At 43.8% G+C, this 13,340-nt stretch overlaps 1 protein-coding gene across 1 annotated transcript in view; it reads right to left on the bottom strand.

Moving 5' to 3' along the window:
* Positions 1–1,012: 1,012 nt before the first annotated feature.
* The window catches only part of LOC147419832 (syntaxin-132-like), a 36,793-nt gene continuing 24,465 nt past the window's right edge, over positions 1,013–13,340 (bottom strand). The window contains exons 4-13 of the mRNA XM_086505284.1: positions 4,307–4,355; positions 4,053–4,141; positions 2,544–2,617; positions 2,416–2,458; positions 2,276–2,336; positions 2,168–2,193; positions 2,009–2,086; positions 1,845–1,925; positions 1,652–1,717; positions 1,013–1,580 (exon numbers count right to left, since the gene is read on the bottom strand). Coding sequence (XP_086361410.1) covers positions 1,410–1,580; positions 1,652–1,717; positions 1,845–1,925; positions 2,009–2,086; positions 2,168–2,193; positions 2,276–2,336; positions 2,416–2,458; positions 2,544–2,617; positions 4,053–4,141; positions 4,307–4,355 — 738 coding nt within the window. The 3' untranslated portion in view covers positions 1,013–1,409. The remainder of the gene's footprint in view (positions 1,581–1,651; positions 1,718–1,844; positions 1,926–2,008; positions 2,087–2,167; positions 2,194–2,275; positions 2,337–2,415; positions 2,459–2,543; positions 2,618–4,052; positions 4,142–4,306; positions 4,356–13,340) is intronic.

The raw sequence follows: 13,340 nt of genomic DNA, 5'->3' as shown, positions 1-13,340 counted from the left end.
GCTTAAGTTTAGGTTTACATCTGAGAGATGAAAATATGCAGTTGTAGTTCTTTCAAGGGAAAATTACCAAAATACCCCTCTAATTTGTGGAAATCCCCAAAATACCCCTCAAATTTCAAAAATTCCCAGAACACCCCGAATATTTTGTCATGAATTCCCAAAATGCCCTTCAAGTTTTCCAAAATTCCCAAAATACCCTGGTTGTGAAATTAAATTTCTCCAAAGATTAAAAAATTTGTAGCTTTTCATAAGAAGACTCATTGCTTATCAATATAAGATGCTAAATCCAAAATTTGAGTCAATTATGTAGGCTTTGGAGATGAATTGCTTCATTATCTTTAAACATAATTGCCTTTGTGGCAAATTACATGTTAAGCATGCAAGAACGGATCTCAATTATCAAAAAGGAATAAAGATTTAAAAACCTTGAACAATCCAACCAAAATAGATACAAGGGTATTTTGGGAATTTCCTCAAATTAGAGGGGCATTTTGGTGATTTTTCTTTCTTTCAATGTGTAATTACAATATTCCCAAAAACTCTGGAAAGCGAATTTCCATAGCAAAATACTTCTTTTCCATATAGAACAAGGGCTTCGAAGTGTTACGCTGGCATTCTAAAACAAAAGCAAATATGAAAAGAACCCATATGAGGCTCTTAAATGAAAGTTTGCAACATGATAAAAATACCAAAGACTTCAATCATTCAATGCTTCGCATGCAAAACTTAAATGTATGCCCATGTCTCTTCTTCACTAAAGCTTGTTCTAGAAAGCCAAAAATGATCTTTAGAAACACAGGTAGCGAGATATACAATTAACCGCAAGTCATCAAAAATACATCACCGATGTCAACGCAAAGCTATGGTCCAAATTGTACGACTTCAAGACGAGTTTCCAAGATGTACACTTGACAGACCCAACATCGAGCTATCTCACATTCAACCACAAAATGCCATAAGGAAACCAGCAGTTCAAAACCACACGACAGTAAAAACTTCAACGGAGCATATATCCCCATAAAAACAGCCAAACAATCTGTTTCTATTGATCCCTCTACTAATACAAGTGAGAGCATGACAACAAGAGTTGCCACAGCTCGCATCGCACAAGGAGTGTCGACTCTTAAAAGAAGACTTATACAATGACGAGGAGCAACAAATGCTGCCTACTTTGTCTTTGAGAAGGACACAGCAAGCCCACACATGTGCCCACAAAGAATAAATCTAGAGGCTGAAAAAAATACGACGCACACTGTAGTTTTATGCTTTCTTCGTGACTTCATCCCTGGGTCAACTATATATTAGCTCTTCCAATCATAAATGAGACACCGGCAAGCATTGGCTCTTTTATATCCTACGTTAAGCAAAGACAGGTAAGAAAGACAATCACCATTTCCTCTGCAGCTCATTTACGCCTGCTTACTCTTCCAAGGCTGCAGAACTGCCACCACTATAATGACTATGATAATTAGCAGAATAATAATGGCTATACACATCCATTTTCTAGAGTTCTTCTGCAAAGACTTTGCCCTTTGGAGTAATTTTGTCCCATCTACCACATGCTCCACGGCATTTGATACCTGAAAGAACATAATGAGCAGGAGAAGAGAAGGGGATTGATTGTATTCTAGGAAAACCGAACGGCTAATACCTGCGTTTCAATATTGTCCAGCAATTCCCCTTGCTCATCCACCAGTACAGCCATATCCAAGAATATCTGTGTACCCAAATGAACTCTCAATAAAACGCCAATCCGAAGGAGAAATATCACTTCAAATAGAACACAACAGAATTGACAAATGAAAGAAAGCGTGCACTGATTTGATGGGCAACTAATGTAGAACCTGATGTAGATCCAAAAGCTTCCTCTCTATGTCTTTCACAGCATCATGTCGCTGCTGGATTTCATCCAAGGTATCCAATATCTGCCAGACAAATAAGCTCCCTCAATAATGGCATCAGCTATCCAGCAAGACTTGAGATAAAAGTAATACATATAGCAGCCCACCTGCCCTCGTCCTTGCTCCTGAATAGCCTTGTGGAAAATCTGCTCACTATCTCCAGTTTCTATCAAGCGATCTATGGTCTGTGCACACAAATTGTATCAGATACAGCAATAAACCCCGGTATATGTCTAATATGACTAGGAAGGAGTACTTAAGTCAACCTCTTCATCGAGCTTCTTCCCAGTTACTGCAATACCCACCAAAAACCAAAGAATTGAGAACTTTCAACAACCTTGATTCCACCATACCACTGTTCAAAGAGAGCACACCTGTGAAAACTCGTCTTTCAACCACCTCTCTATACTCGCTATGAATCTTCTGCCTTAACGTCTGTCAATCAGGCAGAAGAAAAGATTATATAGTTAAGACAAACCCACAACAAAAACTGTGTAGGGTGACAGAACCCAACCTGAAACTCATCCATTAGCTCCTTTAGCTTTTTTTTTAGAGTTCTGTGGTCACGGAATACAGCAAACAAGAGTGAGAAGGTTCCTTAGCTACAGTGGTTTGACAAAGTTCTTCAAAACACTAACTTACATGGTCACGGATACACGAATACGATCAATACTGGTGCCCTCAGCTGCACCGGGTTTTTTCCTATTTTGTAAATTCTGTACATCATCAATTGTAAGCATGTGAGCACAAGCAACCTACTTGTCCATCTCAATATATATACCTGGATGAATCCAGGATAAGCCCAGATTCACCCTTTTAAGGAAAGTGCAAGGTACGAACTCATGGTAGTCACCCACAAGACAAAACAACCATCAACTCCATCATGCTTAGTATTGACTAAATACTACAACATCCCCACTAACGTCGTCAATGCCCAATAATGAGGTTCTGTCATAACTCTAGAGATGCAGGGCCACCTGATTGTCCATCTCAATTTCAAAAACCTCTAGATAAACTCTTCAAATGCATAACTATACCTTCATGAGGTAAAACAGGTCTGAACTGATGAAGTAAAATAAGGGCCACAAGCAAGAGGCACACATATATTTTTTATGCAAATAAGATACTGAAATAAGGAAAAGACAAATATGGCATCCATTTAATATCTATTATTTCATTTGTTGGGAATAAAAACAACTTAACCCCAAAGTAGACATAAGAGAGGGGAAAATTAAATGAGAAAAGTTTACTTGCGTATAATTCATCTATCTTTGATAAAACTCTGCTTTTAACTTACTCACATGAAGGGCACGACAGCGCGAAGACAAGCCCAAACTTCAAATTCTCACAACCACTCACTAAAGACAAAAGTGCAGATTCCGAAACCCTATTAATTGAAGTAAGATAAGATTTACAACAAAAGGACCTGGAGCAAACAGCGGTGTACCACTCAAAGTCACACAGCATACCACAAATTGTCTGCACGTCACAGAAATGCTGATTACAGGTGAATGGGGTATGACCTCTGTTTGCAAGACCACTTGCAATATGTCAGGCTTACCCTGGATTCGCTGATTCAAAGAAAATCAAAATGTTTCTGTACTTTGTCCGCTCAAGCAGGAGCAAACAGCGGTGTACCACTCAAAGTCACACAGCATACCCCAAATTGTCTGCACGTCACAGAAGTACTGATTACAGGTGAATGGGGTATGACCTCTGTTTGCAAGACCACTTGCAATGTCAGGCTTTCAGGCTTACCCTGGATTCGCTGATTCAAAGATAATCAAAATGTTTCTGTACTTTGTCGCTCAAGCATGAGAGAAAAGGTAGGACCACTAAATCTGTGAAGAATAGAGCATTCTTGTCTTTATCATCATTAAAATAATCTGAGGTCTTTGCCACTAGGCACAGAGCATTCTTGTCGTTATCATCATTAATTGCCACTAGGCACTTCCGTTGCGTGGCCATTATCTGATTGGGTAAAGCGAATGGACACTATGAATACAAGCTTTAGCAATAAAAGACCAAATATTTTTGTCCAAAGCCTCCCAACTGATAGCACAGAACAGATGAGCAAGTGACTCTTAGTTAAAATCTAAAATACTCACACACTAGAGCTGTAGGTTTCATGCTTCAGTGCAGTACACTCACCGCCCTGTCTAAGGCCTCCAGCTTGTCCTTGATGTGCTTTGCCATAGTGCTCACTTCATCCACATTAGCTTCCATGCGTTGCTTAAGAGCTGTACAAATTCCAACAACCAAATCGTCAGTTAAAACCTCACAACTTCCCCCTGATGGGGGAAGTGCTTTGAATAATATCAGCAATGTCGCCTCTCTGTATAGCCAGGCCAAATTCATCTTTCTTGTTTAAACTCCTACATAAAAAGATTGAGCTCCAGCCATACCTTTCATGGCAGCCGCTTGGGTCACAGACTTTGACTCCTCATGAGCTCCCTGCAAATTGTCCAAGAAACAACTCCATACTCTCAGCTAAACAAATTTTTAGCAGATGCTGGGGATGTGATCCACAAAAAATGGTATATTAACAAACTAGGAAACGGGCAATGGACAGCAAACTTTTAAGACACAGTGCGATGGATACAAATTTCAGCACGCTTGAATAGAGAAGGAGAGGGAGAGAGAACTCGAATCACCAAAGCACACAAAACACCTGCACAACATAGACCAAGAGAGGGCGAGTTTCCCTCAGAGACAGATTGTCATGAGGACGTGGCAATTGTTAACTATGTCAGGGAGGACGTGGCAATTGCTAACCTTAGTTGTTGGTTTCTTTCCAATGATTTTTGTTTTATTTTTGAGACCCTCTTTTTGAAGTTGCAAATGGTCGAACATTGTATGGCCAATGTGAACGGTAGTTTCACCCGCAAACGAGAAGTTGGTCGGCACTGGAATTCGTACAGTAAGAGGATGTCTAAGCTCAGTCCAAGGTCATGTAGGTCCCCGGGTCGCACTTAGCAAGTTGGTGGATACTAGGAAGTGAACTCAATAAAGGCATAAAGTCAAGGTGGGATCACCAACAGAAAGTATCCGATAGTTGGGCCACATTGCACTTTTGGATGCCGTCCCAATGAGGATAGATGGTCAGAAGACCAATGGGAGCCCAACGAAAGCATCTCCTAAAAATTAGGGAACTGCTATTTTGGGCCGTAAAATGTGTTCGCGTCATTACCTTCGGAATGACAAGGGGAACATTTTACAACTCTGACGCGAAGTCAACTGGGCAACCAGTCATGAGATTTTTAGACGACAACCCCGAAACGGGCAAATGCTTGTAATTGTGCCAAATGGCACTTCCTTGTGTACTTGCCTCATACAATAAATTGGGTGCTGAATTTTAAGCTGGGAGAGGCCTCATTTTGCATTTGGCAAGGGTTAAGAGCTATGGAGTGCTTCTTTCCACTCTATGTACAGTGTGGTGCTGGGAGTGATGCCCTGCACACTACACATTGCTCTCTCTCCCCCCTACGTGCAGTTATGTGATGCCCCACAAGAGGGCTCTTCATTTGACTGATGTACAGCTGTGTGGTTTCATGCTTTTGTGCTGAGGCAAGAGCCTCCTTGAGCAGGAACAGGTGGTAGCTAACTGCTGCTACAAAACAGGCACCGGTAAGGGTCATAACCTCACCGTACAGGTGTGTTTTCAGCCCAATGTATGCGCTGTAATTTGATTGTTTTTCAGCCATACGGATGCCGGAACCATTGGGAACATTGCCCCATTGGCAAAGCACAGTTCGGAGACTGTTTAGGGCTGAAAACAGGGCAAAAACCAGTAAATACAGCGTGCTGAATTTATTGTTTTTTGGCCAGGAATCAGAGGGTTTATGCCAGTGGAAGTGAGTTCCAGCAGGGGAATTGGTTTCGCGCAAGTTTTTGGGCTGTTATGCTGCCGAAATTTGGCCAAAACAAGTGGTGTCTAGCCGGATACAGGTAAAACGATTCCCTAGGATGATGTGTTCAGGACTCAATTACTTGCCGCGGTGAATGTGTTTTCGCAACTAGTGCAGAACCCAAGGTTTATGGAGTTCTTGCAAGCACCACCAGTGCAACAGCAAAATAGGCAACCTACACCGTGTACGGAGCTTGTTGAGGCTCAAGCCCAAGTACTTCTTGTGACTCAACAGGATAGGGAACACTTGCACGTTGCGAAGTCGGGGGCTCCAAAACAGGTTCCTCCCGTGCTTGAACAGATGGCTAGAACGCCTATTCCACATGTTATGCCAGTTCAGCCCGCCACCTTTCAGAGCCCGCATGTTGTCTTGAATGGACAGGAAACTGGTTACCAGGCAATGCATCCAGTTTTTCCACCACCCAAGGTACATCCTGGGTATTTTGGGGGTGGATCTGTGTTCCAAAGTATGGCTGGTTATGCGCCTGGAAGTCCACCGTACATGCCAGGAACAGTGTTTGGGGGTATGCAAGGCATGATGCCAAACCCCATGTATGGTAGTATCGGCATGTAGCAAGGTTTTCAGTGCAACCAAGGCCAGTTTGGGGTGCCACAGGGTCATTTTGGCATGGCTGGTTTTTCTGGACAGCAGCCACACATCGCACCTCTGATGCAAAATGTTAAAAGGCAAAGATGTGCCGATCATGCCTGCTACAGTGCCCATGTTGCAGACTAGTCCCTATGACAATTTGGGGACACTGGAAAAGCCGAAAGCTTACAAAGAAGGTGGTGCAGCTGTGAAGTTCAGCACTTTCAGTGGCTTCGAGGATAAAGCAAAGGCTCTCACTTTCCTCAAGCAGTTTGATACAACTTATGCAGGAGGGAATTTTACAGAGGCCTCTAAAGTAAGGAAAGCTGCCACTTTCTTAAAGGACAATGCGCTTACATGGTGGACAACATTGTTAATGCAAGGACAGGCACCCGCCACTTGGGTTTACTTCAAGGAAATGTTTGCATCTGCTTCGTTGTCAAATGAATTTGAAGCCGACATCATGACAGATTGGCACCAGCTTACTTCGGCTACATGCAAGAGCTTGCTGGAGTACAATCGGAGGTTTTGTAAAGCGTTACTCTCAATGACCTCCTATAGATTTGTGCCATTGACAAAGCAGATAGAGAAGCATTGTTGTGGGTTGCCTAAAGGGCTTCAAGATTACTGTACCAAGAACAGAGTGGCTACCCTCACTCAGCTTATGGAAGTTGCTAACACTGTCTTGCCTTGTTGAAAGGAGAGGACAGTGGGTTTCCGAACAACGAGAAAGAAAGGCAACAAAAAAAAAATTCAGCGAAGAAGCCCTTTGTGAAAAGGGCTCCTGAAGCGTCACAGGGGTCAAAAAAGGCCACCAAAAACAAGGATTCAGCCGGGACTTTTGGAGCGCAGGCAAAGAAACAGAAAAGGAAGCCTTTTGTGCGCAAGTCGCTCGAGGAACAGAAGGTCCTAATGGCTGAAAACAAATGCTTTATATGCGAGCAGCCCGGTCACTTTGCTACCAATTGTCCACAAAGGAAAAGACCAGCTAACTCAGATAATAAAGAGGACCAGAAAGTCAAGAAGCGTAAACCCAGGGCAGGGTTGGTGCCAGATATGGTGGGTGATAGGCCCAGTGTTAGGTGCAACGGAATGAATGTTGTATTTTCTCAAGATTAGTGATCTTTACTGCTTAAGGTTCCTTTTAGTTCTTAGGGAAAGAGAGAGCTTTCCGTCTTATAGAGAGTGTGGTAATCACGAACAAAGTGAGTGGATCTAGTGCGTGCAAATGAATGAGACTGAGAGAAGGAGAGAGAAGAGATACGACACCAAGGGTTTGTAAAACCCTCCTCCGAAGGCCCCACTCTCGTCGGCGAGAGTGGTCTATTTGATTGTGCAATGGACTATGCCAATGATGATGAAGACGGCCGCAACTTAGGCTGAATCTGGGATCTTGCTTGTGGCTGAAGTTGGACTGTTCCTGTCGGGCTGAATCCTGGATAGAAACGCTGAAGGGGATCTAGGTTTCTGGTGCGGCTGAAATTCTGAGAATAAAACGCTGCCCTTTCACTGCACTTAGGTTGTGTTGTGGGTGTCGACGGGCTGCTGAAAACGCTGCCACACAGCAGGTTTGTAAGGGCTGCAATTCGCTGTAAAGGCTGCTCCAGAAAACGCTGCAAAAACTTGGACTTGTTGGCGTTAGTGGCTGCAAAAACGCTGGCCTGAACTGTGACAAAAAACGCTGATCGGGTCTCTTTGCTGGCGATCCTGGCGATGGTGGAAACGCTAGGCAGCACCAAGTATGGCGATGGATGGCTATCTGGTAAACACCGGCGAGGAGAAGATGCTCTATGCTGAAAACGCTATGCTTGATGGTCTGGCCTCGCCAAGGGGATGGGGAGGTTCTTGCTGAGAGGGAGGGAACACCTGCTGCTTGGGGAAGCCTGTTGTGCTCTCTGCTCATCTGCCAATTTGTGCTAACTTGGGTTTGCTTATGAATTAACTTACCCAATTTGCCCTACTGACTACCCAACAAAAGTCGCTTAATAAATAAGTGAAAAATGTCAAAAATAGGGAATAATGGGATAAAGTCATCTGAAAAATCCCCAAACTGACTCTGATGGAATCTGATGAAAATGCTTATGCTTGTGCTTATGCAACCAGAGGATATGCATCTACAATGAGTGACTGGGCATGCACGGTCTACGAAGAGACTCACAAAAGTGCCAGATCACTCCTAATCTAACTTGACTGGACTTGGACGGAAATCCTGTTATGGTGTAGCTTGTCCACGGACACATAGGGTTGGGATGTATCACGTGACATCCCCTCCTTTTTAAAGTGAGGTACTGGTACCGAGCTGCATGGCTTCCTTGTAGTCTGCCAACAACTCTGGGTAATCCTTGAAGAACTCTTCGTCTACCCACACCGCTTCATGGGTTCCTCGATCTTTGAACTTCAAAAAATACTGTCGTACTTGTTTCTTTGACCCATGGCGAAACCGATGCAACAAAACTTACTCTGGCTCCATGACTTCTGCTTCATCGATGATCTCCGGTTCTTCTTCTTCCGAAACGTCCTTTGGAGGTGTTCCCTGAAACACTTTCAACCAAGAAACATGGAAAACGTTGTGTATTGACCATGAGTTAGGCAACTTTAATTTCATTGAAACCTCATTAATCTTTTTGATGACTGGAAAAGGACCATACATACGAAAAGATAATTAAGGACATTTTTTTCCAACTTGCTTAAGACGCTGTTTCATAATCCGTAGATACATCCAATCTCCTTCCTTCATCGAGACCTCCTGACGATGCTTGTTAGCCTGTCTAGAATAAGATTCATGAGCCTTGCTTAGCCGAAGCTTCACACTCTCAGAAATCTCATCCAATGACTGACTCTCAGCATTGGCATCAGGCATTTGACTGACCGATCGAGTCAACAATGACTGGAATCGACGGCCAAAAGCTGCCTCATCCGGAGTTCGACCAATAGCAGAAGAGAAGGAATCATTGAGAATAGCCTGTACCAATGGGAGATAGAGCTCCCATTGAGATTGCTCATCATGAACATAAGACTTCAACACATCAAAAGCTAACTGATTATAAATTTCCGTTTGACCATCTGACTGTGGATGAAAAGCGTATCAAAAATTCAACTTTGTGCCAAAATTTTCAAAAAGTGCACGCCAAAAGTTGGACGTAAACTTAACATCCCTATCTGTAACAATGGACTTTGGCAAACCACAGAGGAGGTACCAATGCTTTATGAACAATCGTGCAACATCCTGTGCAGTAACTGTGGCCTTACAAGGAATCAACATGCAGAATTTGCTGAAACGATCAACAATAGTTAAACATTGAATGTTCCTTGAATGCTGACTTGGTGGTAAGTTAGTCACAAAATCCATAGAGATATCCTAGAAAGGTCCCTCCGGAATAAGCAGCGGAAGCAAGAGGCCTTGCTGCTTACCCCGAGGAGCTTTCACTTTTTGACAAACACTGCAATGTGTGACATAACTAAACACATCTTTTCGCATTTTAGGCCAAAAGAAAAATCGTTCAATCTTTTCCAATGTTGTGTTCATACCCCTATGCCCACCCGTGAGAGAGTCATGTGCATCATGCAATATGGCTGGCCTAAGAGAGAGCAACACACATAGACGCTGACGAAAAAATAACAATCCATCACGAATGAGATAGTTGCTGGGCCCTTGGGAAGCAAGAGCCTGCAACCAATACTTACCAAACTCCGAATCTGCATATTGATTCTTCATGCTGTCAAAAGACTCACCCTGTATAGAAAATGTGGTTCTTGACTCAAGAGCCAAAATCTGTCCTTTGCGACTCAACGCATCTGCAACAGGGTTAGCTTTTCCAAGCACATACTCAATCAAACCACCAAATTGCTCAAAAAATTGTGACCACCGCGCTTGGCGATCACTCCAATGTGCACTAGGCATAGACTGGAGCCACTTGAGGGCTTGATGATCTGTGCGCACTGTAAACTCTCTACCATATAAAAAATGCTTCCAATGCTTATGAGAGTGAATGACAGACAAAAGTTCTTTATCATAAACTGAATAATTCTTTTCCGCACTATTGAGCTTCCGGCTAAGGAAAGCTACTAGGCGACCATGCTGTTGGAGCACAGCGCCAATGGCGACATTGCTTGCATCCGTCCATACCTCAAAGGGGTCATCCCAAGAGGCAAGGATAAGACACGGTGCTTCTGTCACCGCAACCTTGAGAGCTGCGAAAGCCTCAATGGCTGCCTCGGACAAGTCTACGAGCTGACGGCGAGTCTTTACCCCTTTCAAAACATCAGTCATAGGTGCAGCAATGTGTGCAAAATTCTCTATGTGCGAACTATATGCTTGACATAACCCAAGAAAAGAACGCACATCATATGCAGTTTTAGGCAAATCCCAATTACGAACCTGTTCCACTTTCGCGGGGTCTAGCTTGACCCCTTCTGCAGAAATGATATAACCCAGATAAGTGACTTCAGTAAGAAAAATTCAGACTTCTTCGCTGCAATGTACAACTGACACTCATCCAAACGAGTTAATACCCTTTCAACATCCCTTTCATGTTGTTCCCACGATGCAGAAAAAATGAGAATATCATCTAAAAAGATGAACACACATACACCTACCATGTCGCCGAAACGACCTACCATGAGACGGTTGAATGTACCCACGGCTCCTGTCAATCCAAAAGGCATAACAATATACTCCCATTGCCCTCGCTCGGTGCGAAAGGCGGTCTTGAAAATGTCGCCTTTGAATACCCGTACCTGATGGTATCCACTTTTGAGATCGACCTTGCTGAAAAGCTTTGCCCCATTGAGCCTATCCAAGATATACTCAATGCGGGGCATCGGAAACTTGTTTTTGACGATCATCTTGTTCAATGCCCTGTAATCAACACACAAACGAGACGAACCATCCTTCTTGCGAACGAACAAAATAAGAGCAGCAAAAGGACTTACACTATGACGTATGAATCCTCTAGCCACCAACTCCGTGAGTTGTCGCTCTAACTCTTTCTCCTGTGACTTGTTCAAACGGTAGGGAGCCTTACTGACTAGTTGCGCTCCCTCCACAAGCTCGATGCGATGGTCCTCCGGCCGCTCCGGTGGAAGCCGAGGTGGAAGATCATCCTGCAAAAAGAGATGTTTAAACTTCGTAAACAACTCCGAATACTTACCTAGAGCCTGAATGCTCTGGGAAACCGGGGCAGCATATATGAATGTCGCTTATGCTTCTCGTCGTAATTCACGCTTTACCTGCACGTGCGAGATGAGAGGCAAAGAATGCAAGCCCTCCTCAGCACGAATGATGAGGGGGGAATCTGTCTTGGCATGCAAAGTGAGAGTTAGAGCCTCCCAATCAACGAGAGGGTTCAGTTCACGAAACCACTTCATGCCCAAAATCATATCACATCCTGAGAGAGGAGACACAAGAAATTTCCTACTAAGCGAGGCTTGTTGAACGGTAAACATCACATCAAGGCACTCCTTCATGATGAGAGAGTCCATACCAGGAGCGAAGCTAGAAACCTCGATAGGAGATTACTGACTAACTTCTAGGCGGGCTCTCTCAACAAGAGGGGGACTAATCACATCATGCATACTACCTGGATCAAACAATATGATAAAACGTTGTCCTTTGACATGACCATAACACTTCATTAGAGATTCATCAATGTGTGTGTCAGAGTCATGAGAAGATGAAGGTTGTGTTGTGACAGAGTTTGTGGTAGTTGCAGGTGCCTTTGGTTCTTTAGGTGTGACTGTCTTAGGACAGTTTTTCTTAATGTGACCCTTAATGTGACATTGAAAACATCTACCTTCTTTAGCATAAATCACTTGTTCTTCAGCCGTGATGTATCCTCCTACAATTCCTTGAGAAGCTTTTTCATCAGGGGTTAGCTTAGGTTTTGCCGGTGCTTTAGCTTTACCCTTAAATTCATTGTTAGAGTTCTTTTCCGAGGAATTAGAGGAAGAAGGGCTAGAAGAATTACCATTCTTACCGTTCTTACCATTCTGTGTGTTCTGAGAAGTCTGCGGAGTTGCTTGAGAAGTCTTGTTTTCCTTAGGCTTTCCTTTGTTGTGTTTCATCTCGTGGGCGAGAGCAATGGCTACCGCTTTGTTGAGATCGGGTGAATCGAGTACTTCAACATCATACTTGATATACTCGTCCAATCCGTAAAGAAATGCCTCCTTGCGCTTCTTATCCGATTTGCATAATTGAGTGCCGAGCTGCAAAACCCGATCAGAGAAAGCCATAACCGACGTACCGTTTTGCTTGAGAGCTCGCCAATCGTCCTTTAGTCGTGCAAGGTACTGAGGTGGCATAACCCGCGTCTTGAGCTTGTCTTGGTAATCAGCCCAACTTAAAGAGAGGGACGTGAGATCGTCGGCTGCCTCTAGGTGCGCGGCTAGCTGTGCCTCTTGCCAAGCCATATACCAATTTATGGCATCACCGGCAAGGTACATAGCTGCCGTCAAAACTTTGCTATTGCGTGTTTTCTTAGCTGTCGCAAAATAAGCATTAAATTGATGCAACCAAGAATGAATAACAGTAGCATCCATCTTACCGTCATACTTACTGAAAATCAACTTCTCTGTGACTGGATTGTGTGAATCCGCCTCGTGGCTTGCGCCACTTGACAAACTCCCGTAATCTTTGGGTGATTCGGCCTTCGAGGCTAGGACTTGCGAAATAAACTCTTGTTGACGAATCTCCCTTTGAGCTTCTCGCTCGGCGCTCCTTTCTGCTTTTCGGTCTTTGCGTTCAATGCGCTCGCGTTCGAGGGCAAGTCGCTGGTCTTCTTGTCTTGCGGCAATGGCAATGCGCTCACGTTCCTGAGCAAGGCGCTCACGTTCGATGTTCTTCTTGTTGTGCAACGAGTTTGTCGCTTTGTTTTTCGCGCTCACGGTCCTTGGCATCTTGTGCACGGGTCTTTGCCGCTTGTTATTCTTGTTGTCGTGTCATCAT

The sequence above is a fragment of the Adiantum capillus-veneris genome, chromosome 29 (assembly GCF_014529385.1).
Source record: "Adiantum capillus-veneris isolate H3 chromosome 29, ASM1452938v2, whole genome shotgun sequence".
Taxonomy (NCBI): Eukaryota; Viridiplantae; Streptophyta; class Polypodiopsida; order Polypodiales; family Pteridaceae; genus Adiantum; species Adiantum capillus-veneris.
The sequence above is the reverse complement of the archived record's forward strand: the minus strand, read 5'-3'. Positions and strand labels throughout refer to the sequence as shown.